The sequence below is a fragment of the Microcaecilia unicolor genome, chromosome 9 (genome assembly GCF_901765095.1).
Source record: "Microcaecilia unicolor chromosome 9, aMicUni1.1, whole genome shotgun sequence".
Classification (NCBI taxonomy): domain Eukaryota; kingdom Metazoa; phylum Chordata; class Amphibia; order Gymnophiona; family Siphonopidae; genus Microcaecilia; species Microcaecilia unicolor.
The window spans coordinates 188,533,201-188,560,151 of record NC_044039.1 but is presented as its reverse complement, the minus strand read 5'-3'; the positions used below and the strand labels follow the sequence as shown (position 1 = coordinate 188,560,151).

The 26,951-nt window shown below is 45.2% G+C and overlaps 1 protein-coding gene across 2 annotated transcripts in view; it reads left to right on the top strand.

The window, feature by feature from the left end:
• Positions 1–26,951, top strand: part of ZFYVE21 (zinc finger FYVE-type containing 21) — a 43,153-nt gene that overhangs the window by 13,126 nt on the left and 3,076 nt on the right. Inside the window, exons 4-7 of one of the 2 annotated variants that reach the window (XM_030215561.1) lie at positions 7,467–7,635; positions 16,482–16,557; positions 20,065–20,156; positions 20,906–20,959. In XM_030215561.1, the coding sequence (XP_030071421.1) occupies positions 7,467–7,635; positions 16,482–16,557; positions 20,065–20,156; positions 20,906–20,959 (391 nt within the window). The remainder of the gene's footprint in view (positions 1–7,466; positions 7,636–16,481; positions 16,558–20,064; positions 20,157–20,905; positions 20,960–26,951) is intronic. The other variant, XM_030215562.1, reaches the window with a different exon arrangement.

Here is a 26,951-nt window from a genome sequence, read left to right as displayed (position 1 = left end):
CAATTTATTGTAATCCAGATTAGCACTGTGAGTATAACATACTTCCAGTGATGACTCAAAGCAGTCTGCTGCCTGGTGAGATATGAGATGGGGCTCCTTTAGAGCTCCTTTCAGAGAATAAAGTTGGGGTGGAGGGTCCCCTTGTTCAAAATACTGATCAGGCAAGAAAAAAGAATAAACCTTATATACCAAGCTATATAGTAGGAAAATTCTACAATCCCAGGTTATACTCTGCCAGTGTGGTACAGTAGCAGTTGATTTGAGTTTTAGGGTACTTAAAAGGGGGGGGAAATGACTTTATACAATGAACTATCATGGTGTTAAATATAAACATATATTTTGTATCTACAGAAGCCCCCATCACGAAACTAAGATATTGCTTCACTGAAATTGCTGTACAAACTGAAAATTTATGATTCCAGTGTCACCTCAGTGACAGCAACATAAACCCTCACAACGACGGGCCTATTGTGAAGTAATACAAAACTCTGCAAATGTCACTCAGGACTTCTGTACAGAACAATTCTACCATACCATAACAGTAACTCCCAAAACCCACACAAGGACCTTACCTAGGAAATGACAGCACTGTATTGCAGTTGGCCCTAACACATATCAATACACCTATTAGGAAAACTAAACAAGCTGGACAACTGCAGATCCTTATATAGAAATTGGGCCGGTGTTAGAGATGCCTGGGCCAAGAGTAGAAACTTGTGAGGGGACATTACAAATAATTAGCAGGTTGTGTCCTTTTCAGCCCTGGGCAGGGTTGGAGCCCCCTGAGGCTGGCCCTGCATAGAAACTCCATGCTAATATATACATGACCTCTGTCTCAAATACAACACAGACCCTCACCAAATACAGAATAAATGTACCACAAATTAAAAATAGAAATATGTAGACAAAATTAAACTGAAATCCCAATGAGCCACACTCTGCATGCATTGGAACACTAGAGATTCAAACAGCACTTCCTTCCCGTCCAGACCAGTGGGTTATGTCCATCTACCAGCGGATGGAGACAGAGAAATAGTTCCAAGTAATTCACTTCTTCAGTGTATCGTGCAACCTGGCATGTTCAGTATTTTCCTCTGTCTCCAAGCGGATGGTAGCAGATCATGCAGCACCTGACCCAGTTCTTCCAGGTGTCAGTTGTGCAGGGGTCGTTGCTGGTTGGTCTGGCTCTTTTACTATCTAAACTTGAATGATACTCAGTGTCCTGAGTTACTCATCCCCCAGCCTGGGTGGCATACGGTTTTGCCAGTTTCCTCTTCACCCCCTCCTGCCTTACTCCATGGGGTCTAAAACTAAACGAGGGAAGATTTTATATGGAATGTAATAACGCTACACTTTATTGTGTAAACTACCTTGGCCTGCATGAGACTAGTCTGAACGCTTTCCTGCTGGCAGGTATGTTTGTCACTTTTTCCAGGGACATGTTTCCTAAAGTAAGTGCTGTTTTTTTAAATTGTTTCTTAGGTTTTCAATGGTTTTCTAAGCTGGTCGCTTTTGCGTGGCGAGAGTTCTTCCTGCAGCCCTATCCCACGCCATAATGGCGTGGGATATTCACTTGAAAACTATAACTGTTAGTGGTATTTTCTTCATGGCCACTTGTTCCATCCATATGTTATTGTTAACCAGTCTCATGTGCGGCTGCCGTCTATAGTTTTTGTGGGCTGCCTCTTTTCCAGATGGTTCCACAATGTTATGACACGCAGTTTCTGATCTTGCTTGTCTAGCTGCTATACATATATAACTTTTTACCTCTGCCAGTACTATTGTTTATTCTTGTGCCCAGATGAGCTAATGTTTTCTCCCACAGCTAAGGGGTACAGGAGGGCCATGAAGTAAGTCTTATTTGTTCTTGGTATAGCTCGGTGAGTTTTTTGGTACTAGCACCTTTTGGTACAGTATATTTCCGGCATTGTGAGAACTCTTCAGATGTACACGGCCATTTCAGCTCTTCCGTGCTTGTTTATTTCCTCATGCCCATGTGCATTTGGATAAGCACTGGTCTTCCCAGGGTTTCACAGGTGTGAGTCTTTGCTGTGGTAGCAGGCACTTCTGTCTGACACAGTCCTTTGTGCTCAACCATGCTGACAGCCCGCTAGGCTGGGCTGTCTGGCACTCTATTCAGTGCTCGTTTTCCCTGTTATTCTACGGTCGGCATTTCCTCAGCATATTGTCCACTGGTCTGGTTTCTGCTTCCTCCTCAGAGGCCGTTCCAGGTGCCTTGTGCTTGGTCACAATCTTTTTTGGGCTTGGTCCTTCTCATCGCCTGATTTTCAGCACTCGGATTTCAATGCTATGGTATGTGGCCACCTTAGCCAGGCGGTTCCATTTTACAGCTTCCCTCAAGGCTTCCGCTATGGCTTCCTGAGCTATTGCGCTCAGCCACAATTTCACGTTTTTTGCACTGTTGGTGCACTCAAGATTTTTAGCTGTCCTCCAGCAGCATTTCTTGCAGTTTGGAGCAGTGCCTTGCTGTTCCTCCACTGGTTTTCCTTTCTAAATTCAGCCCTGTTCAGCAGGCCCCTTTCTGTCTTGGGTCAGTTCTTCCTCCGACTATACAGTGCAGTTGTGTCCATGTCTTCTCCCTGCTGTTCCATCCTTGCTGGCTTACCACAGCTTGTTCTGGAGGTTATTTTTCAAGTCTTGGACTCTGCTATTTGTTGCATTTGTCACGGAGAACTCTCAATGCAGCTAAACTTTATCTGTTTCTCCGCTTATGGGCCTCTGGTCCAGCTCCTAAGGTAGCGTTCCTCGATTTTTGTTTGGTGAAAATAGCTGTTTTTTGATTACGGATATGTCTACTAAATAAAAGTTGGCATGCAGCTGTTTCTGAAAGCCCTGTTTGATGGTGGAGCACAGCTCCATCTTTCTGTGTTTAACCAACTCTATTGCGGCTGTTGGGCACAGATCCAGCTCTGCAAGTGGGCCATTGATGCATACCTAGCCGTGGAGTGTTTTTCTCTCTGCCTGTGTGACATGGCCATTCCTCTTTCTGCCTGTAGAACATGCCTCCGTCTACCATGTAGCTCCATCTCTGTATATAAAGCATACCTCCATCTTTGAAAGTAGGACGTATCTCTCTTTCTATAGGCACAGCATAGCTCCATCTCTGAATGTAGAGCACCTCTCTTTTGTTTAAGGGTAGGTCATAGCTCCATCTCTGAACATGGAGCAGAGCTCCATTTCTGTATGTGGAGCATGGCACCATCTCAAAAAGGTTGGCGTAGTTATCTCTTGAGTATGCTCTAACTTCCTTCTCTGTATGTGGATTTTAGCACCGTCTCTGCAGAGAGAGCATGGCTCCATCGCGGAATGTAAAACATAGTTGGGGAAGTGCAGCATAGCTCCATCTTTGGGGACATGGCACTATCTCTGAAGATGGAGCATAGCACAGTCTCTAATGGTAGCACTTAGCTTCATCTCTGAATGTAGAATATAGCTTAATCTCTGAATGTAGAGCATAGCTATCTTTGAATGTGGAGCACACCTCCATTTTGGCTGGTACAGAATAGCTCCATTTCTGAGTGTGGGGTATTGCTCCACCTCCAAATCTTGAGTGTAGCTCTGTCTCTGCACTGGGGGCACAGCTCCATTTCTGAAGGTTCAGCATGGCTGCATCTCTAAGATTGGAGCATAGCTTCCTCTCTCATATGCAGTTTCTATGAATGGTCAGCTTCACTACATTTTCACATGTGGGCTTCCTTCACCTGTGGCTTCGGGACGCATCTTTATCCCACAATAAGGGGCTCAGCTGAAGGTGGAGCCCATTCTCCCTCTAGGTATGCATCAGGCTTTGTCTCTGGATGTGCATTTCAGTTCCATCTGGCTGCGGAGCGCTGCTCCCTATCTGGAATTGGCATGCGGTGCCATCTCTGGATCTGGGGCAAAGCTCCATATTTGGATGGGAACCACTGCTCTATCTCTGGAGGTACACCAAATATCCATCTCTGCACGTGGACAATAGCACCATCTCTAGAGGCTGGATGCTGTCCATTTTGATCTCTCAGCCTCAGCTCGTCCTTAGCATCTCTGATTTTCCCAACTTCTCAGAGTTTATGGTTCTGGCTGTGGTGTGAGACTCATGTTGGTCTATAGAGCATTGCTCAGCCTTTCCTGTAGAGAGTGACACTAGCTGGTTTGTATGGCAGCTAGTCTTGTGTCTACAGTCTTTGACCTATGGTTAGCCACAGTTCTCTTCTGTGCCAGGGCTTTTTTCTGTCTTCAGCTTTAAGCCCCCTGTTTCTGAGGTTCAACAGACTCCCTCTGGCTTATGCTCAGAGTGGCTCTCTCTTTGCATGTTGTGCAGACCTTCAGCTCTGCATTTCAGCATGTTACCTTCTCTGATTAAAGTGTGTATATAGACCCTACTGGTTTTGGTATAACTCCCTTTCTATAGTCCCCCTCGTTTGGGGTTAGGCTAGGGTTTCTTTATGCATGAGCCTCTGAGTTCTCAGTTCTTTAATGTTGCTATCTCTGGCTCTGAGGTGCATCATTCTTACCACACTTTAACTCTCATGTCCCTCGGAGATGCAAGTTGATAGCAGCCCAGTTGCAATTTGCATGTTGGGGCCTCTGTGTTATTCTGGTCGTATATTCCTTTTTTCACCCTTCAAGGTGTCTTCTCAACTCTCATGCTTATTATCTTTGCAGAATTCTTCCTTTTGCTATGTTTGCCATGCCTTGGAGGCTGACAATCTCCTGACTCTGTGTGATATCAGTATGTCAGTTGAGTATGAGCCACGTTATAAATTGGATCTAACATTAGTGAGCCTTTTGGCTTTTCCATGGTCCAAGTTATTTGCTGTTTAGAATGAGAGCCCCATTGCTTGGCTGATCGAAATACTGAACATTCCAGGCTGCATGATACCTTTTTAAGGGGTGAATTACTTGGAACTATTTTTTCTCTGTCTCCATCCACTGATAGTCGGACACAACCCATTGGTCTGGACTGGTCAGGTAGAACTAAAGGAAAGAAAATAATCAGGTAAGACGACTTTTCCTTCATTTCCTCCTGTACTTGCAAAGTGTATAGATAGATTTTTGGAAATTAAATCTACTGACGTATGTCATTCACTAATTTGAAAATAGTTTTGTTTTTTTTTTTCTAACCAGTTACTGGTTTCTTCTTTCCTCAATCTTCTCTTAACTTTTTCTTTTCAGGGTCTGTTGTCCATTCGCCGTTTCTTTCCTTTCCTATCTTTTCACTTCTGACATTGTTCTTTCAGTTTTCTTACATTTATTTGTCTGCCTTTCTGTCCACTCGGATTTCATCCAGTCTTTAAACTCTCTTTTTACTACATCTACTTGCACTTTTCCATATTTTTTTCTCCAGCCTTTTACGCTCCCCCCCCCCCCCAAGTTACATTTCATCTTCATTGTACAGGAATTTCTAACCCGTATTCCTGCCAGTGGGAATGATGTGGAAATATTGTAGCTTGTCAGAAAGGGGCTAGTCCACTGGCATTCCTGAAGAACTTGCCTTGCCTTCTGTGATATGAAACAGTAATATTGCTTCACCACCTCCACTGGTAGGAATGTTGCTGTAAAACTGCTGCTCAAACCTAGGAGAATCATTGTTGTTGTTCAGCGTCTCTCCCTTGCTTCTGTTCTGGCTGCTAGGGACAGCATCTCTTCCCTTTCCTTCCTCTGGCCACCATGCTGCCTGCCAAACAGAGGCAGCACCAGGTGTTCAAATCCCTGCATAAATTAAGGTCAGTCAGTCTCACAGACTTTGGTTTCAAAGGAGGTGGGACTGACAGCCTTTAAAGACATACAGGGACTGAAAGGCTGCGGCACTGTTGTTCAGTTTTACTGCCTTTTTTTTTTTTTTTTTTGCAGTTCTTGGGGCTCTAATTGTGGGGGTGGGGCAGTAACAATGGCACCCTGCCTGAAACAAAGTGAGAGGACCATTGCAGGGGCATTTTGGAGAAATTTGTTGCCACTTCCAAACGTTTTGCTGCCTGAGATGGCCACCTTCCCAATTAAAGAGCCGCCCCTGCCTTTGTTTTTGATCCTGTTTCACACTAGTTTAGTAAACTGTATAGGCACCTATTTATTTATTTACCACCTTTTTGGAAGGAATTCACTCAAGGCGGTGTACAGTAAGAATTGATCAAACATGAGCAATAGACAGTTACAGCAATAAAAATATTCGAAAACAATACAAAGTATGGCATGGTATACTATTTACAATGTCAACACAATACGTAACAGAACATTATAAGTGATAGCGAAGGGTAAAGCAAAGATGTAACATATAGAAGGGTAAGAAAGTAGGAAGAGTTAGAAAGTAAGGTGATTGATTTAAAGAAAGTTGTACATGAGGTCAGAGAAATGGTTAAATGTTATCTCAGCTAGAGTAGGAGTGGATAAACATGTCCTGCTGCAGTGTGTGTGTGAGAGGAGTTAGTTGCTTCTTCCAGTAAAGGCCTGGTTGAAGAGCCAAGCTTTCACCTGCTTCCTATGAATAGGGTTGCACAGTTAGTGGCAGCTTGACCCTTAACGGCCTAGTGTGAAAAGGGGCAGGGAGAAGGCATGGGCAGTGCCTTACAGTTAATGCACAGTCATCTGCTGCATATTAACTGTTACTACAGCAGATCATTTAAGTCCATGACACTACGTGGCATTGTGTATCTGCATTATCTGTCATGTACCTAATGTGCAGTCAGTGTTTGGGACATTTTTTTTTTCTCTGTGTCAACTGTATGGGAAGATGCTGGACATGCTTCAGTAGTTACCACAGAGGCATTACATATTGTGCAGCTAATTCAGTTTTTACCACACTTCAGTAAAAGGGCCTCTGCGTTCTCTTCTTCGTATATCAGCAGCCCTAACTACAAGGAGAACCTTCAGCATGCTGGCCTCTAAGAAGGAATTGAATGCTTTTATGGACTATTGCCTGATTTTGTCAGAGCTCAGATAAAGAATTAACTGAAAACTTGGATTTTAGTCTCCTTTGTGGACCTACCAGGGACATTTTTTCTCATTGCCCCAGTATTTGCTTCCTTTGCTGTAAAAGTTAGTTGCAGGGTAGGGGCACACAGCATCTGTAACTTAAAAGCGAGAAAAGGCATAACATCTCAGCTTGTTAAATAGCGATCACTGTATTCCAATGCTTGATGGAAAGGCAAGGTTTGATGTCCTTTGGATTAGCAGATAGGAGTGGTTTATGCATTTATTGATTTGAAAAGATGCTCAATCAGACTTCCGAGCAATTAGCTGCATTTTGACCCCTGTAAAAGGCTTTGTTTCCTTATATTTAAATGTATTTAGAAATCTCCATGTGAAACTGGGAATAAACTGTTTGCTGATGTCTAGAATGCTGAATAAGATACTTCTCTGCTTTTTCATGTGCCACTCTTTGCAGCTGTAGAAGATGTTGCTAATGTGCTGTAGCGCTTTCTCTCTTGTGAAGAGCCTTAACATGCTGCCATTGTGCTTTGTGTGGCCAGCACCACTGCCGAAGGTGTGGGAAGTGCTTCTGTGACAAGTGCTGCAGTAAGAAAGTGCCTCTGCCTCGGATGTGCTTTGTGGACCCTGTACGGCAGTGCGCTGAGTGTGCGCTCATTTCGCAGAAGGAGACGGAGTTCTATGACAAGCAGCTGAAAGTGCTTCTGAATGGTGCGTAGAATCCCTGTATCTTCCATGGGTTCGCATGTTACACAGTGGCATAAGCTTTTTAGATTGAAACTACACTGAATTTTACATTCTGCTTTGAGTTGTGTTGAATTTGAGCTATTTTGCTCAAAGACAAGTTAAGTTTAACCTTTAAATTGCTTTGGACTTGAATTCTAGAGTTCTGTTGAGAAATTTGAGTTTTCTGTAGCAAACCAAATTGTACTTTGAATAAATTCAAAGTGGTACCTTCTTTAATTAGATAGCAATTTAAATTAAATTCACTTTCCCATGAAGTATTTTTGCTGCACATATAAAACACTTTTTTATTGTAAAAACAATCATATTTTAAATAAATTAATAAAGCCCAGTTGTGTAGCAACTGATGAGAGGTGGAGAGTAAATGTTAATTTCTGAAGTCAAGCAGGCCTTCATATTCTCACATCTGGGTGATATAATCCAACAGAGCCTGGTGCAGACGCTGACTACTTTCTAGTAGTGTCCCACCGCGCATGCGCTGGTCCCTAAGTCTCATTTATTTTCCTGCAGGGTAGGGAGGACGCTTTTTGTGGTGCACTCTCCCTTTCACAGTGCCTTTCTGTGTGAGTATATTTCCTTTTCTAGGCTACTATTTTTTATTCTTCTTTATCTTTTCTACTTTCCCTTTATTTTAATTATTTTTTTTTCTTTTTTGACTCTTAAGTTTCCTTTATTGTTCGCGAGCTGCTTGGCCCATTTAGGCCAGAGTACCGACCTCAATTTGAACGCTGCCCCTTTTTTGGTTTACAATTGAAGAGTTTAATTTGGCCGCAGATCTTTTCTCGATGTCCCAGAAGACCCCCTTTCGCTTCAGGAAGTGCACCCAATGTAATTGGATGATTTCGGTGATGGACTCACACTTGGCGCATTGGGTGCCTTGATCCTGACCATGTGCCTTACTCTTGTTCTCTGTGTTTAAAACTGAGGTTAAGGACACACAGGATGCGGCAGGTCCAACAGGAGAATCCTTTTGGTTCCTCGAAGGTTGGTACATCGGCAGTGAAAGCATTGATCTTGAAGCCTACCAAGGCTTTGACATCCAGTGGGAGTGCACCAGCATTGAGAAGGTCTCCACCTCTTTTGATAACAGTCAGTGAGAGCATTGGACCCAACACCAGGGACACATATGGGTTCAACATCGTCTTCATGCACCAAAGGACCACGATGCTGAGCATCGGGGGAAGCCCAAGAAGCACAAGCATAGGGCCTGAACAACGTATGTGTAGAAAGCACCAAAACATCCGAGAAGTACTCCCCCTCTTTAGAAGAGATGCCAGTGCGCAAGTCTCCAGGCAGCCAGGTCCCTGCCACTGGTTTGGCACAGACACTTTCTCAGACTGCCTCTCTCAGCTTCCCCCCTTCCTTCGATAAGCGAGCCATGCTCAGGGAGAAGCTGGCGTAAACGCTGCAGCTTTAACCTGCTCGGGCATAGAGGGTGCTTGGGCCAACTGCAGTTCAGCTCCAGATTCTTCTGAGGCTCAGCCTATGCCTGTGCAGAGATCCTTTATACAGACACCTCGAAGGGTGTTGACATTGATACATACCATACCATTCGCAACGTTGGAGAAGGAAGCTTCCCCAGAGTTGGATGGTAGGGCTGTACCTCGGCGTTCTTTGTAGTATGGACATGGTTCCACTGAGCTGAGGCAGGTACAGACTCATTCAGCCAGGACTGAGTATTGATAAGTCATTCATGAGACGCAGAGGAGGACCTACACTTCTTCTCGCAGTTGTCGTCTTATGGGCTATCCTCTCATTCCTCCCCATTTCAAGAGAGATGTAAATCTCCACCTGAAGATCTCTTTCACAGTTTTTTTTTTTGTTTTTTTTTTTAGAGAGGTGGCTTCTGCCATCCCATTTAAGTTAGACTGAGGAAGAGTCTAGGGTAGAAATGTTAACTGTTCTAGACTACGAAACCCCTAAGAAAGGGGTTACAGTACCATTGCATCCTATTCTTTAAAGATGCACTGAAGAAGAACTGGGAATCTCCCCTCTCAGTGCAGATTGCACCTAAGAAGGTGGATAGGCAGTTTCATATCCAGAAGGCCCAGCTGCCTCACCACTCTCTGGTGATCAAATCTGCCCTCTAATGAGCTGGGATTTGTGGCTTGGCGCCCCCAGGTAGAAAGGCTCTGACACTGGACTTTTTTGAGAGGAAAGCTTTTCAGTCCTCGATACTTATTGCCCGCATCCAGTCCAACCAGCTCTATACAAGCCTTTACCTGTAGTACACTTCTTTTTTTTTTTTAATGGATTCTCTTCCACAGGAGCAGGCCGTAGAACTTTGCCAGCTGGCCAGTAAGCAGCTGGAGTGTGGAAAATATCTGGCTAGGGATGCATATGACTCTTTTTTTTTTTTTTTTAAATATATATATATATACATACTAGTAAGCCCCGTTTCTGATGCAAATGAAACGGGGGCTAGCAAGGTTTTCTTCTGTGTGCATGTGGGAGTGTGTGTGTCCCTGCCCTGTCTCCCTTCCCCTGTGCTGTCTGTCCTCTCTGTCCCCTCCCCCCGGGAGTCGAGTCCTTCAGTGTTAAGTTTCCTGCTGTGCTGTGTTTGTGTTACAGAGATAGTGAGGGCTTCTGCCCTCTCTCCCCTCCCCCCTCTGAGTCCTTCACTGTTACAGAGAGAGCGATTTGATTTCGTGCTTTGCTGTGTTTTCCTTCACTGTTTGTGTTACAGAGAGAGCGAGGGCGGGGCAGACACTCATGGGGAAACCGGATATCTCTCCCCCTTCACACTTCTAGCTGGAGGCTTCATTTAGAATGTTGGTGGTGCCTTTTATATATAGAGATATAGCATCCAGACTCTCCACTGTGGGTGCGAAGATGTGCAGACTTTCATGGCTGCAGTCTGACCTAGAACCAATGGCTCAGGAGCGGTTGCAACCCGTTTGGAAATGAGGTAGAGATGTCACGGATCTCATCAAGAAACATACAGATACCATCCAAACTCTGTCTCTGCAACCTCCAGCTGCAGCCTTCTCTTCTAGGAGGTTTTTGAGTGGGCCTAGGCAGCAACCTTTCTATCAGAGGCATAGGTTTCCACCACCTTCTCGCTTTGCCCAGAACCTCCAGATCCAGTGTTCTCGGCCTTGCCAGTCCCACCCTCAGAAGCCCCAGCTGGCTCCCCAGTCAAAGCAAGGAACGAACTTTTGACTGGCCCTAGAGGAGTATAGCCGCACTCAAAGTAACCGTCCTGGACAGCTTACCAGCAGAAGGAAGGCTGAATTTTTACCAACACAGGTGGCCACTTGTAACCTCCAACCGATGGGTTCTTCAAATCGTCTGTCTCGGTTACACCTTGCATTGGCGTCAAAGACCACCAAATTGCCCACTGAGCGCTTCACACATCAGCTCTCAGACCAAGCAGGAACTTGTAGAGGAAATCTCTGCCATTCTACAGGCCAATGCGGTTGAACCTATGTCACCAGGACGAGAAGGGAAGGGCTTCTATCCCAGGTACTTCCATGTGCCCAAAAAGACAGGGGGATTTTGTCCCAAGTCCTGAATAAGTTCCTGGTAAAAAGTTCAGGGTGACTTCCCTCGATACCTTTCTCCCCATGATTCAGGGAAACGATTGGCTATGCTCTCTAGACTTGAAGGATGCCTATATCCACATTTTAATACTTTCCAGTCACAGGAGGTATAGCTTGGATTTTGGATAGGGAAACACCACTACCAGTACCACATTCTGCCATTTGGTCTCGCTTCAGATCCCAGGGTATTTGCCAAGTGTCTGCCAGTAGTAGCAGTGTATTTACGCAGACTTGGAGTGTATGTGTTTCCCTATCTGGACAATTGACTGGTCAAGAACATCGCAGGAGGGGGCGACAGTCAATGCACCTAACTACTCGGGTGTTGGAGCTCCTAGGGTTTGTTATAAACTACCCCAAGTCTCACCTTCTTGTTCAGTGATTGGAGTACATAGGAGCCCTGCTCGATACTTCCAGGCTCGGGCTTTTCTTCCGCAAGTGAGGGCAGACACTTTGACAGCACTGGCGTCGCTGGTCTGCATCATCAAGCAGGTCACAGCTTGGCAAATGTCGAGATTGATGGGCCACATGACCTCAACCGTGCATCTTTCTCCCATGGCACGGCTTAATTTGAGAGTGGACCTTAGCTTCCTAGTGGTCTCAGGTGGCTAGGAGTCTAGTTGATTCAATCCAGATTCTGCCAGAGCTACCTCATGCCCTTCTCAGGTGGGCAATTTGATAGAATTTGACTCTGGGACTACATTTCCAAATTACGCCTCCTCAAAAAGTGTTAACAATGGATGCATCCAGCCTGGGCTAGGGAGCTCATGTAGATTGGCTTCATACCCAGGGAACTTGGTCTGCTTAGGAAATAGATCTTCATATCAACCTTCTCAAGCTGAGGGCCATTTGAAATGCTCTAAAGGCTTTCAGAGATCAGTCAAAGAATCAAATTATTCATTGAAACAGACAACCAGGTTGCAGTATTCTATGTAAACATGTGGGGGGGAGGGGGGTACATGTTCCTACTCCTTATGTCATCTCTGAAACCCTTTTTAAAACTTGGCGTTACATTGACCACCCTCCAGTCATGCTTAATTTTAAAGATAATTTACATAATAGTAGTAGCTCTGCAAGTTCTTTTTTTTCTTCTTTACTTCTCAGTACCCTGGGATGTATACCTTCTGATCAAAGTGCTTTGCTATTCTTTAGTTTAGCAAAATTGCCCCATTACATATTCCAGGTTTACAGAGATTTTTTGTTGTTGTTGTTGTAGTTCCTCTGACTCATCACCATTCAATACCATTTCTGGCATCTCCCTCTTCCATAGCATCCTATCAGACCAGCCCAGACAAATGGATTGTATCCCTCTACCAGTGGATGGAGACAAAGGAAGAAAATAGTTTGTGACTCACCCCTTAACAGTGTTATGCAGCATAGAGTGTTCAGTATTTCCTCTGTCTCCCAAGCGGATGGATGACGGACTAACAGCCCTGCTCCTGACAGTTTTTGTTGAACTTTAACTACCCTTTTGGGGTTTTATTCTGAGTCTCAGTTGTTTGGGGGTGCCTATTTGGCTTGTTTCCTGAACCAGCTTCTCAGCTGTGTTTGTCGAGTTGGGGGGGGGGGGGGGGGATTATTCTTCTGACTCCAATTCACTCAGACTTTTAGATTTCAAACAACTTCCTGACTCAGTGAAATATTTGCATGTCAGTAGAGTATATACCTCACCAGCTGGTAAGTTTATGACCCGATTGAGTCAGTTGGTCTTGAAATTTCAGTATTAGCCATCAGATAGATTTTGATCACCACTGCTTGGCTATTCAAACATTCTATGCTGCATAATACCCTTGGGGGCAAATCAAAAGAACTATTTTCTTCCTCTGTCTGCTGGTAGAGGGACACAGCCTATTTGTCTGGACCGGTCCAATTGGACTGAAGCAGTGGTCCCCTTACCTGGTCCTGGAGGCACCCCAGCCAGTCAGGTTTTCAGGATATCCACAATGAATATTCACAAGAGAGATTGGCATGCACTGCTTCTACTACATGCAAATCTATCTCATGATATCAGGCAAGATATTACTTTTCCACATCTTCAGTGAAGCCTGAGAAAAGAATTCATTTAGTCTCTTCGCTATGGCTTTGTCTTTCCTGAGTGTCCCTTTTACACCTCAGTCATCTAGCAGCCTAACTGATTTCTTTTACTGGCTTCTTGATTCTAATATACCTTTAAAAAAAAAAGTTTTTACTATCGGGCTTATTTTCGAAAGAGAAGGACGCCCATCTTTCGACACAAATCGCAAGATGGGCGTCCTTCTCACAGGGTCGCCCAAATCGGCATAATCGAAAGCCGATTTTGGTCGTCCCCAACTGTTTTCCGTCGTGAGGACGACCAAAGTTCCCGGGGGCTTGTCGGAGGCATAGCAAAGGCTGGACTTGGGCATGCCTAACACATGTGCGTCCTCGACCCGTAATGGAGAAAAACAGGCGTCCCTGACGAACACTTGGACGACTTTACCTGGTCCTTTTTTTTTTTTCTTATGACGAAGCCACATAAAGGTGCCCAAACTGACCAGATGACCACTGGAGGGAATCAGGAATGACCTCCCCTTACTCCCCCAGTGGTCACTAACCCCCTCCACCCTCAAAAAAAAATTTTTTTTAAATATTTTTTGCCAGCCTCAAATAAGCTCCATGACAGCAGTATGCAGGTCCCTGGAGCAGTTTTAGTAGGCTCAGTGCACGTCAGGCAGGCAGACCCAGGCCCATTCCCCCCCCCCCCCCCCCTTACCTGTTACACTTGTGGTTGTAAATGTGAGCCCTTCAAAACTCACCAGAAACCCACTGTACCCACATCTAGGTGCCCCCCTTCATCCATAAGGGCTATGATAGTGGTGTACAGTTGTGGGGAGAGGGTTTTGGGGGAGCTCGGTACACAAGGTAAGGGAGCTATGTACCTGGGAACTTTTTCTGAAGTCCACTGCAGTGCCCCCTAGGTTGCCCGCTTGGGGTCCTGGCACGTCAGGGGGAGCAGTGCACTACGAATGCATTTGGTCATTTCTGAGATGGGCGTCCTTAGTTTCCATTATCGCCAAAAATCAGAAACGACCAAGTCTAAGGACGACCATCTCTAGGGACGACCTAAATTTCAAGAGTTGGGCATCCCCGACCGTATTATTGAAATGAAGGATGGACGCCCATCTTGTTTCGATAATACGGGTTTCCTCGCCCCTTCGCCGGGACATCCTGCGAGGACGTCCTCAGGAAAACTTGGGCACCCCTCTGTTTTGCCTCCAGGGCAATCTTGTTTTCAAAGTCTCTCCATCTCCTTTTCAGTATTTTGCATTTGACTTGCCGTTCCTTATGCTGTTTTCTATTATCTTTATCAGTTGAATCCTTCTTCCTTTTTATGAAGAATGTTCTTTTAACTCTAATAGCTTTCTTCACCTCACTTTTTAACCATGCCAGCTGTTTGTGTGCCTTTTCACCTTTTTTAATACATGGTAGGGAGTTGCTGCCACCTACCCTCCAGTCCCATGGGCCTGAATTAGCAGAAGACTACATTTTGTCTCTCCACTCACTCTGAGTGCATTCACACATGCATGCGGTCTTGCACTCTCTTCCCTTTGATTTGACCTGTTGTGCCCAACTAGCATGGATGGGAGGAAAGTATTTTTTTTCTCTCCCAGCCACTTCACTCACCGCCTACTGTCCAAGGTCTTCTCTTCCTCACAACCACTTCTCTTGACTCGAGTAAAGAATGTGTGGAGAGGATATGATAGGAGGTACTGCCTCCCCTTCCACTCATTCCTTTTGATTATTATTATTAGCATTTGTATAGCGCTACCAGACGCACGCAGCGCTGAACACCTGATACAAAGAGACAGTCCCTGCTCAAAAGAGCTTACAATCTAAGTAATACAGACCAACAAGACAGTTACGGGTGAGGGAAGTAATGGGTGAGAAGGGAGGAAGGGACAAGGGGAGGGCAATTGTGGCTAGGAGCTAAAAGCAGCAGATTATTGGGGTAAACTGTGTCTCCCCCTCCATTCTCCCTCTTTCACACAATCCATATGGAGAAAACATGGGTGATGGGAGAGGATGTGTGTGGGGGGTGGATTTGAGAAGTTTGCACAGTTTTGCAGTCCATCATAGTCTCTTCCTTTCTTCCCCAACTCTGTGATCTCTCTTGCCTGATTCCAGTCTTTTTTTAACACCAGCTTGCACCTATTCACATATTGCTGCTCTCAGCACTATCCATTGGGAGAGAAAGCTGGTCCTTCTTCCCACCTCTGCAGATGAACACTGATTCTTCCTTTTCCTTGTGCCAGCTTGCACAGGCTATTGCCAGTGCTGCTACCTTCTGCATTCTAGTCAGCAGAAGCATGGCATTCCTCCGCTTACAGCGATGATGGTGTAGGAGCCAGGGCCAGTGGTAGATCACATGGGTTCTGGCCATGTGTGTCACAAGCTCCACCTGGGACTTTAAGTATGCACCTCTAATCCAGTGCTGAGCACTTGGGAGTGCTGCAGTGGGAACCACACAGCAGGTGTTGGCCCATGACTAGAGAGGAAAGAAAGGTGATGAGCCCCAGGCAACAGAAAAGTGGCCTAGTGGTTAGGGTGGTGGACTTTGGTCCTGAGGAACTGAGTTCGATTCCCACTTCAGGCACAGGCAGCTCCTTGTGACTCTGGGCAAGTCACTTAACCCTCCATAGCCCCATGTAAGCTGCATTGAGCCTGCCATGAGTGGGAAAGCGCGGGGTACAAATGTAACAAAAATAAAATAGATACTATTGGAGATTCTACATGGAATGTTGCTATTCCACTAGCAACATTCCATGTAGAAGCCTGCGCAGCCACATTGGTGATCTGCAAGGGCCGACTTCTAGTGGAATAGCAACATTCCATGTAGAATCTCAAATAGTAGCAACAGTGGAGGAGTGGCCTAGTGGTTAGGGTGGTGGACTTTGGTCCTGAGGAACTGAGTTTGATTCCCACTTCAGGTACAGGCAGCTCCTTGTGACTCTGGGCAAGTCACTTAACCCTCCATTGCCCCATGTAAGCCGTATTGAGCCTGCCGTGAGTGGGAAAGCGCAGGGTACAAATGTAACAAAAAAAAAAAAAATAACCAGGAGGCGAGAGCATCTTTTTCCTCTTAAATCACCACTGTTTGGTTTCAGAGACAGGCACAGAACAGAAGATGGGACAGTGTATGCGCTATAGAAATGTTAAATAGTAGTAGCTTAACTGTGTGTAGAGTTAAAATTTCTTGAACAGCTTCTGAGATCTTTTTAGCAAAACGGTGTTTGAATGAAAAGTGTTTATATGCAGGTGCCACGTTCTTTGTGACTTCAGAAACATCAGAAAAATCAGAGACTATGGTGTGCCGACTTTCCAATAACCACAGGTGAGAATTGGCGATAACTGAAGGTATGGGTTTTGAGACTCAGTAGTACAGGTACCATATCGGTGCCCAGGGATGCCTTTCCACAGTACAATACAGCACGATGGGATATAGCAGCCAGAATTAATTTTTTTTATTTGATTTCCTATATAACATGACACATGAACTTATACTGCTTATACCAACAGATTGGTTCAAGGCAGCTTACAAAATTGTTACATATACATAATACAATAAAACAATTCTATAAAAAGAATCTGAAGAACTTGAAAAGTCTAGTGTGTGTTAAGTAATTTCATAGAAGTCTGATAATTAGATTCAGTATGAAGATCTAGCAGTAGAGAATTAACATACACAGGGTAGCAGTTGTAAAAAAAAAAAAAACTAGGCCATTTGAAAAATAATTTCCAAGTTGAAGAGGGCAAAATTTGAAATTAACATAAATTTTCTGTAAAGAATATGTTTGTGATCTTGGTATAAATCCAGAAAGATTTGAAAGGCATAATCCATAAATCTTAAAAGCTAGTAGCTTAAATTCACCTCGTGCAACGATGGGTAAAGAGGAAAACAAAGGCATCACCCTATCGTATCTGCTTTTACATAAAATAAGCCTAGCTGCTGTATTTTGGATTAATTGACTCCCATTCATCAATTTCTCTGCGAGTCCTAAATAAAGGCAATTAGAATAATCAAATCTTGAGGATATCGTCATTTGGGCAACAAACAATTGCAAAACCATTCAAGGAAAAATAATCTTAAATCTGCCTCGGTAGCCACAGTTGACAGAAACATGATTAGAATCTCAGATTGTTCAAATGTCAGAGAATCACAATTCCCAAAATAAATTGGTCGCAAAGAGATTTTTTCTCCTCTCAAGGACGGGGTCCCTTCACGGGAATGGATTCATCCGTACCAGCTACCCACGCAATTTTAGTCTTGCCAGCATTCAGTTTTAAAGAATGAAACTTCGTTCAGGCAGCTGTTTGTAGCAAAACAGAGAATTTTACATCTGCAACAAAGATGTTGCACTAGAAAGACCAGTTCAACGTCGTCAGCATAAATGAAATATGATATCCCCATAGAGTGCAGCCCAGCACTGCCTTAATTGATACAGCCAGAGTTGCCATCTAAGCATCTCTTGACATGCAAACTTAAAGGGTTGCCTCTATGTTTGTATGTCAAATGGTGCTTAGATGGCAACTAAGGCTGAGCTGGCTTGTATGGTCTAAGTCCCACATATAACAATTTGGTCATAGGAGGACTGAAGAGAGCTTTGACGGAAACTCCAGTAATTTGGAATGTGACGACAGTGCCAGGCAGACTTTTAAGGTCTGTGTCCTGCAAATGACAAAACTGATTCGGATAGTCTGGAGTGGGCTTTGATGGCAACTTCAGTAGTTGGAACATAAGGACAGAGCTGGGCAGACTTCTACTGTCTATGTCCCTGAAACACCAAAGAAAGACCATGATCAAATATATAATATCATGTTCATTGTTGATTTAACCTTGAATTGATAATGAATGAGTGGAGGAGTAGCCTAGTGGTTAAGGCTGTGGGCTTTGATCCTGACAAGCCTGGGTTCAATTCCCACTGCAGCTCCTTGTGATGAGCAAGCCACTCAACCCTCCATTGCCCCAGGTACAAAAAGCTTAGATTGTGAGCCCTCTAGGGACAGAAAAAATACCTTCATATAATGTGTAAAGCGCTGCGTATGTCTAGTAGCGCTATAGCAATGATTAGTAGTAGTAGAAATTAGTAGAATGTGACTGTCTTTATCTTCCATCACTTACCATGTTGCTATGTATTTTGTCCAATGAGCTCAAATAAACATTAAACAATATAGGAGATGGTGGGGATCCCTAGGAAACCCTACAACCTGGACAGCAGTACTTAGAAATCCCTTCATTCTGTCTAACTCTGTAATATCTTTGTTTTAAAAAAAAAAAAAAGGTGGGAATTGCAATAGCACATTATACCAGTTATCCCTGTAGATCTGAGTTGAAAGACTAAAATATCAAAATACTAAATCAAATTCTAATAATAGAGCTGTCTTCTTTATCTAAAATAAAACTTCACTTCATTAATCAATGTTAATAAGCAAGTTTCTGCACTAAAGTCCTTCTGAAAACCTGATTGCATACAGTCCAAAAACTCAAACGTAACTAGAAACTGAAATAGTTGAGCCATTATTTCCACTTCAAGCACTAGTCGAAAAAGATATACTGGTCACAGGGCGATAATTAACCCTTCAGTTGAAAGATGGAAAAAAAAAAAATCACATAGGATTGCTCTAAAGTGATAGATCCTAGTGACTCTAGGAAATGACCCTGTTCCAAGTGCCAAATTTAAAAATGAATATAGACAAGCCATAACCCTTTTAAGGAAGGTAACCAAAAATTGTTTGCAGGACCAGGATCTAAATTGCAGAACTCTTTACCAAGTTTATGTACAAGCTTATATACTGTGGAAGTGACAGAATAAATTAATCCCAATTTATATTACATCTACCAGAACATCTGACAAAACATCATCAGTAGTACTAAATTTTTCAATTATGTTACAGTAATACAATTAACCTTTGAACAATTCCTGCAGACCAATCTTGAGTCAGCCAGATCTTTTACCATGGTCTCCCTTCTGTAATTTTAGATTGTTGCTTTCCAAACGATAAATGTACTTCTCTGCTATTGAAATTGTGTACAATCAAGTCCAGGGATTGTGGAGGGTTTACAAGAGGCAGTAAAGGGTTAATTTACTGAAGAATTCTGCGAATATATAGCAGCAAGGTCCATAAATCACTTACCAAGATGTATGGCTCTCAGTGCGACAAATGCATTTACTGTACAGGTGGCAGCTAGGAGTTCTCATGGCATGCACACATACTAAAAAAGGTGTTGACGATTATGTTGGAATCATATTCAAATTGGGACTTTAATAGGACAACTGAGTGGCTGATCTCATTGGTTTTGAGGGTTTTTTGAGCAAATAGAATGGGGGCAGACAGGGCCGCCGAGAGACTGGGCCTGGCCCCCTGCATTGAAATCAGAGCGCCTCTCACCTCCGTGTGAAAGCACTGCAGGCAGGAGGGCAGCAGATCGCCTCCTTCGGCCCTCCTTCCCTCCTTGTGTCCCGCCCTCGCGGAAGTTACATCAGACTAGGGCGAGACACAGGGAGGGAAGGAGGCCTTGAGGAAGGCGATCTGCTGCCTGCAGCACTTTCACATGGAGGAGAGAGGCGCTGTGATTTCAATGCAGGGGGCCCGGCCCGGTGGCAGACGGTTGACGACGGAGGGCGTGTGGGACTGTGGCGCTGGGCCCCTCTTGGAGGCCCTGGGAATTTTATCCCCCCTGGCACCCCCCTCTCGGCGGCTATGGGGGCAGAAGACCTAAGTTTGGGCATGGAACACAGTTCTGCAGCATGACAATGCACAGCACTGCCACTAGGCCATGTAAAATCTGTTAACAAATGCTTTCTGTGTAATTATTAAACAGATTTCATGTTGTGTCTAGGTGTCTGTTTTTGGATGGAAACAGTCATTACGAAATAGAATTTGCTCGGATTTCAAGTGTTCAGATTCTTACTGAAGGATTTACTCCAGGAGGTAAGATTCAGAGAATAAACTATTACTGTTCTCTTGTGAAGTTAAAAACAGGTATAATAATTGCTAAATACTTATGAAAATTAAGTATGACTTGTTAAATTTGCTATTGTCAAGTAAGCTTTTTGGTTTTTTTGTTTGTTTTGTTAGAACTAATTCTCGCCTTCTACTTCATTGTCTGCCGTGAGAGGAAGCATTTTGTGAAAAAATAAATTCTGGAATATGAATGTTTTTGAAGACTAACAGTTCTTAGAAGGCTGGATCATGTTAGTCTTGAGTTATTTCACTTCGTGTTTCAGCCCCTTACTAACTTGGCTTTTGTTCTGTTTGCTAAATAATACTTTTCCCAAGTTTGTAAAATCTAACATGGGAAGGGAATTGCTGAAACCACACCAGTGATTTACTAAAAACTGTTCCTCTTAACAAAGTAATAAAATCAGGACACATGCTTTGTTGTCCCATAAAGATAAACTGCTGGTCAATGTACAAGTTATCCTAATGTTTATTTCTGCCAGATTTACTTGAATAACCTAAGATGATAAATGTTTGTAAATGTGCTATAACTTCCCCCACCCTTGCAGTGCTAAATACTCACCACCATTAATATCCTTTTATTAACAGGTTTCTTGGAAAATATTCTGTGCTGCAGTTATGTACCGCTAAGGGTTCATAGTCATAATAAATGTTTGTTTTGTTTCCCAACTGGTCTTTGATTAACCTGTCTCTTCATTGCATGCCTTCTTGACGGATAGAGAAAGATATTCACACATACACCAGCCTACTGGAGAGCCAATACATTACTGAAGGTCAGAGATTGCACTGTTCTTTTAGTCGTTGGAGCATGCTATTTTCACTCTCTCCAGCTACCTCTATTCTCCTTTCCCCTTCATATAAAACAGTACTTTAAGAGGGTTGCCTTTTTTTTACCTTGCTGGTGACTCTAAATCCAGTGTTGGTTGTTTAGTGTAGAACTGTGTCATGCTGTGATCATAACATAATCAAGCATAGAAAACTTGTAAGAGATGAACGTTTGTATGTATTGATTTTACTAGAATTTGTAATATTAAGAACAGTGCGACCAGACAAAAATGGCCCAGAGCTTCCAAATTCTCTAGACCTCTGCAAATGGAATATCTTGGTAGTGGTTATTTCAAATGTTGGTTGTCACTCAGTGAACAGATACATTTTTTAGCACTGAAAAATTAGATCTGAACCCCGGATAGTTGGTCTTAACTGAAATTTTATGGCTTCCCTAGAATAACCACATTGGTGTATGGAGTGCTGAAAACCATGAATTACAAAAATGTGATTCTCCATGAGCACAGGTTTTGGAAGGCAAACATCTTAAATACTGATTGTGTTATTCACTGAATGAGAATGAATACACCATTTCCAAAGTGTGTTTCTGTGTGCTTTGTGGCAAACATTACTGAAACCAAAAATTAAAAGCTATAACGTTAAGATGTCTGATCAAAATAGAAAAATGTTTAGACCTAGGAAGTGATGTGCTGCTTTTCAGGCCAGGGGGCCGATGTCCTATTAACATATTTCTGTATGTTTGGAGATGACAGTGCAGTCGATGCACATAATTGATTTTATGAAATGTGATAAAACCACCTTGTGCCATAAACATTTTAGTAGAGGGTGACCTCTTGCTGAAATGGAAGCTATGGCTGCAATTTGCTGCTCAGTTTTTGCCAGAATGAAAAATGAAACCATGGCTGCCCACCAACTCCACCCTCCCCAGGCCTACCTTTATAAAAGCCCTGGTGGTCTAGTAGCCTCTTCGGAGCAAGACCAGAGTCACTCCTACCCCTGTCGTATATTCAAAATGGCAGCCACAACATTCTGCAGGAGGTTGGGGGCTGCCATTTTCAGATTGGAATTGGTATGGACAGGAGCAATCCCCTGTCACTCCTGCTTATGCCATTTCCAGTCTCAAAATGGCAGCCTCAACCACTGCTGCAGGAAGTTGCAGCTGCCATTTTAACTACACAGTGAGCGGGGACAGAAGCAACTTGAGATCTCTCCTGCTCCAAAGAGGCCACGAGATCAGCAGGACTTTTAAAAAATGGGGCTACAGATGTGAGTGTGGTTGCTTTGCAGCCTAGGAGGATCCAAAACCAAAATTCAGTTGGCCTCTACACATTGCAGCTGTGCAAACGTTTTTTCCTTATCCTGCTAGACATCTGCAACATAATCACCAGTATAAAGAGAAATTGCTAGTATTGTTCTGGCAAGAACCACAGGTATTATTAGCACAAGACCTTGTAAGTAGATGAGTTTTTATTAAGATATCCAGTGTGGCCATGTTTCTCCGAGGTGCAACCGGACCATCTCAGGTACCGATACCCACGCCTGCTATTTCTAGTGCCTTGGGCCCGACCATAGCCCAGCCGCTTGCAGTCTTGTGTGTTCGTATGAAGAAACGGACCCAAGCGTCTTGAGGTCCATCGAGAAAAGCTTTTGGGGGCTGGGCCCGGTCCTTTGAGATCGACATCGGTATTGAGGGAAGCAGTGGTGTCAGGAGCGGAGGTAATGGCTGCTGAAAGACCAATTCATGCTGGGAGCAGTGAGGCATCGAGTGGGTCTCCACCTGCCTCAAGGCCTCCTGTTTTGTAGCCCCCCCCCCCCCCCCGGGACCGACCTTTGTCAGACCTGGCCCCGAGGAGGCGTGAGGATTCCGCGTCCTCATCAGTACCAAGGAGTCTTGTTGACAGGTGTCAAACGAAGGCGAAGAAGCACCATTATCGTTCTCCTTCGACACATGGTGCCGGGAGCTCCAGGGTGTCGAGGGAATCGGCCCCCGAGAAACGTCAGCGCCGAGAGGATCGCTCCCCCTCTATTCAGGAGGTGCTGATGCGTCGGTCTTCTGACAGCCCGGTTTCTGCTCCCGAGCCTCGACGGATTCTCCCACCGGCTCCTTTACCGACCCCACGTCCTTGTCTGACGGCGGCTCTCGCAAGCACATCAGGGCCCTGCTTCTGGAAGGATTGCTGTGCCAGTCTGCTTTGGTGTCAGGGGTGCTTGCGCCTTCCGTACCATATTCTGCGACATCTGGCCCTTTGCCTGTGGTGAGGTCCCCGACCTCGGTGCCGCCTGCCACCCGGATCAACTCCCCTTCGAAGTTGGTGGAGGAAGCTTCACCGCAGTCCAGGCGGGCGTCGACTTCTTGGCATTGCCATCGAGGTCGAGGCAGGCTCAGTTTCGGACTGCTGTGAGGGATGTATTGTCCGACACGGAAGATGAGCGTTCGTGGGAGGAAGAGGACGATCCCAGGTACTTTTCTTCTGATGAGTCCTATGGGATTCCCTCTGATCCTTCCCCTCCATCGGAGAGTCTATCCTTTACCACCTCTGTCTGGGAAATGGCTGCGGCTATTCCCTGCCCTATGGAGGTTGAGGATGAACCCAGGTCTGAGATGCTCGAGGTCTTGGATTATCCTTCTCCGCCTAGAGAGGCTGCAACAGCTCCTTTGCATAATGTACTGAAGGAAGTCCTTATGCCAAACTGGTCGTTCCCTCTGTCTAATCCTGTGATCTCGAAAGAAGCTGAATCCCAATATCGGCTCCACAGTGAACCTGGATTGATGAGGTCTCAGCTACCTCACAATTCCATGGTGGTGGACTCCGCCCTCAAAAGAGCCAAGAGCACTAGGGACTATGCCTCAGTGCCCCCAGGCAGAGAATCTAGAACCTTGGACTCTTATGGGAGGAAGATGTATCAGGCCGCTATGCTCACTGCCAAGATCCAGCTATGCCAGCTCTTCACGAGCGTCCACTTGCGGAACTCGGTGAGGCAACTGTCCAGCTTGGTTGATGCACTCCCTCCGGAGCAGGCCGAGCCTTTTCACCAGGTGGTCAGGCAGCAGAAGGTGTGTCAAATTCCTGGCCCAGGGGAACGTTCAACACCTTTGATGTAGTATCCAGGATCGCTGCCCAAGGTATAGACCTGGATCATTCTGTCCAGCAGCGGATGGCGGATGTTCCTTGCCGGAGGGACAACCTTTTTGGAGAAAAAGTAGAGGATCTAGTTGACCAGATCAAGAAGCACAATGCTGCTATGGATTCTCTCTCCCACCGGGCGTCTTCTGCAACTACCTCCTCATCTAGGGGTTTTTTTTTGGAGGGAAGAGGAGTGCTCCCTATTCCTATGCTACGCGTAGGTACACTTCTGCTTCTCGGCAGCCTGCCCAGGCTCAATCCCAGCACGCTCGTTCTCGTCAACCAGCTGGTTGGGGGGGGGGGGGGGGGGGGGGGGGGGGGGTTAATGTTTTTTTCACCAAAGGTGGCCTCTTATAACCTCCGACCGGTGGGTTCTTCAAATTGTCCGGTTAGGATACACCCTCAATCTGGAATCCAAGTCTCCAAATTGCCCACCAGGAGCTCAGTCCTTCAGCTCCCAGCACAAGCAGGTACTTGCAGAGGAACTCTCCGCCCTTCTACAGGCCCAAGCGGTCAAACCCGTTCCACAAAGGGAAGAAGGGCTGGGATTCTAAAACAGGGGGGATGCATCCCATCTTAGACCTAAGGTCCCTGAACAAATTTTTTATCTGAGAAAAGTTCAGGATGGTTTCCCTAGGCACCCTTCGTCCCATGATTCAGGAAAACGATTGGCTATGCTCTCTGGACTTATGTTTACACACACCTCTCGATATTTCCAGCTCACAGGAAGTATCTTCGATTTCGGCTGGGAACTTTCAGTTCCGTGTACTGCCTTTTGGCCTGGCGTCTGCGCCCAGAGTGTTTACGAAATGTCTAGCTGTAGTCGCAGCATCTCTACGCAGACTGGGAGTGCATGTGTTCCCTTATCTTGATAATTGGCTGGTGAAGAACACCTCAGAGGCAGGGGCTCTACAGTCCATGCAGAGGACTATTCAACTGCTGGAGAACTCGGGTTTGTTATAAATTACCACAAGTCCCATCTCTTCCCTGTCCAGAATCTGGAATTTATAGGAGCTCTGTTGGACTCACGGACGGCTCGCACCTATCTTCCAGAGGCAAGAGCAGTCAAACTTATGTCTCTAGTTTCCATGGCCAGAGCATCTCAATGGATCACAGCTCGGCAGATGTTGAGACTTCTAGGCCATATGGCCTCCACAGTTCATGTAACTCCCATGGCGTGTCTTCACATGAGATCAGCTCAATGGACCTTAGCTTCCCAATGGTATCAAGCTGCGGGGAGTCTAGAGGATGTAATCCATCTGTCCACCGATTTTCACAATTCCCTTCAGTGGTGGACAATTTGATCCAATTTGACCTTGGGACATCCCTTTCAAATTCCTCAGCCACAAAAAGTGCAGACAACGGATGCATCACTCCTGGGGTGGGGAGCTCATGTCAATGGGCTTCACACTCGGGGTGTTTGGTCCCTTCAGGAAAAAGGTCTTCAGATCAACCTCCTGGAGTTGTGAGCGGTCTGGAACACTCTAAAGGCTTTCAGAGATCAGTTGTCCAGTGAAATCATTCTTATTCAGACAATCAGGTTGCGATGTACCACATCAACAAGCGGGGGGCACCGGATCTTGCCCTTTGTGTCAGGAAGCCATCAGGATGTGGCTTTGGGATCACCACCACGGAATGTTTCGCCAGGCCACATACCTTGCAGGCGTAAACAACAGTCTGGCCGACAGGTTGAGCAGGATAATGCAACCTCATGAGTGGTCACTGAACGTGGCCATTGTCCGCAAGATCTTCAGAGCGTGGGGCACCCCCTCGGTGGATCTTTTTGCCACTCAAGCCAATCACAAGGTCCCTCAATTCTGTTCCAGACTGCAGGCCCACGACAGGCTAGCGTCGGATGCTTTTCTCCTTCATTGGGGGACAGGCCTTCTATATGCGTATTCTCCCCTACCTCTGGTGGGGAAGACTTTACTGAAACTCAAGCAAGACCGCGGAACCATGATTCTGATTGCTCCCTTCTGGCTGCTTCAGATTTGGTTCCCTCTTCTTCTGGAGTTATCCTCTGAAGAACCGTGGAGATTGGAGTGTTTTCCAACCCTCACCACGAGGGGGCGGCTTCTGCATCCCAACCTCCAGTCTCTGGCTCCCACGGCCTGGATGTTGAAAGCGTAGAATTCGCTTCCTTGGGTCTTTCTGAGGGTGTCTTCTGAGTCTTGCTTGCTTCCAGAAGATTCCACAAAGCGGTGTTACTTTTTAAAATGGAGGAGGTTTGCCGTCTGGTGTGACAGCAAGGCCCTAGATCCTCACTCTTGTCCTATACAGACCCTGCTTGAATACCTTCTACACTTGTCAGAGTCTGGTCTCAAGACCAACTCCGTAAGAGTTCATCTTAGCGCAATTAGTGCTTATCATTGTCGTGTAGAGGGCAAGCCTATCTCTGGACAGCCTTTAGTTGTTCGCTTCATGAGAGGCTTGCTTTTGTCAAAGCCCCCTGTCAAACCTCCACCAGTGTCATGGGATCTCAATGTCGTTCTTACCCAGCCACTGAATACCTGCCATCTGAAGTACTTGACCTGGAAGGTCATTTTCTTGGTGGCTGTTACTTCAGCTCGTAGGGTCAGTGAGCTTCAAGCCTTGGTAGTGCATGCACTCTCTCAAATTTCATCATAACAGAGTAGTCCTCCGCACGCACCCTAAGTTTTTGCCGAAGGTGGTGTCGGAGTTCCATCTGAACCAGTCAATTGTCTTGCCAACATTTTTTCCCCGTCCTCATACCCGCCCTGCTGAACGTCAGTTACACACCTTGGACTGCAGGAGAGCATTGGCCTTTTACGTGGAGTGGACAGGCCCCTTCAGACAGTCCGCCCAAATGTTTATTTCTTTTGATCCCAACAGA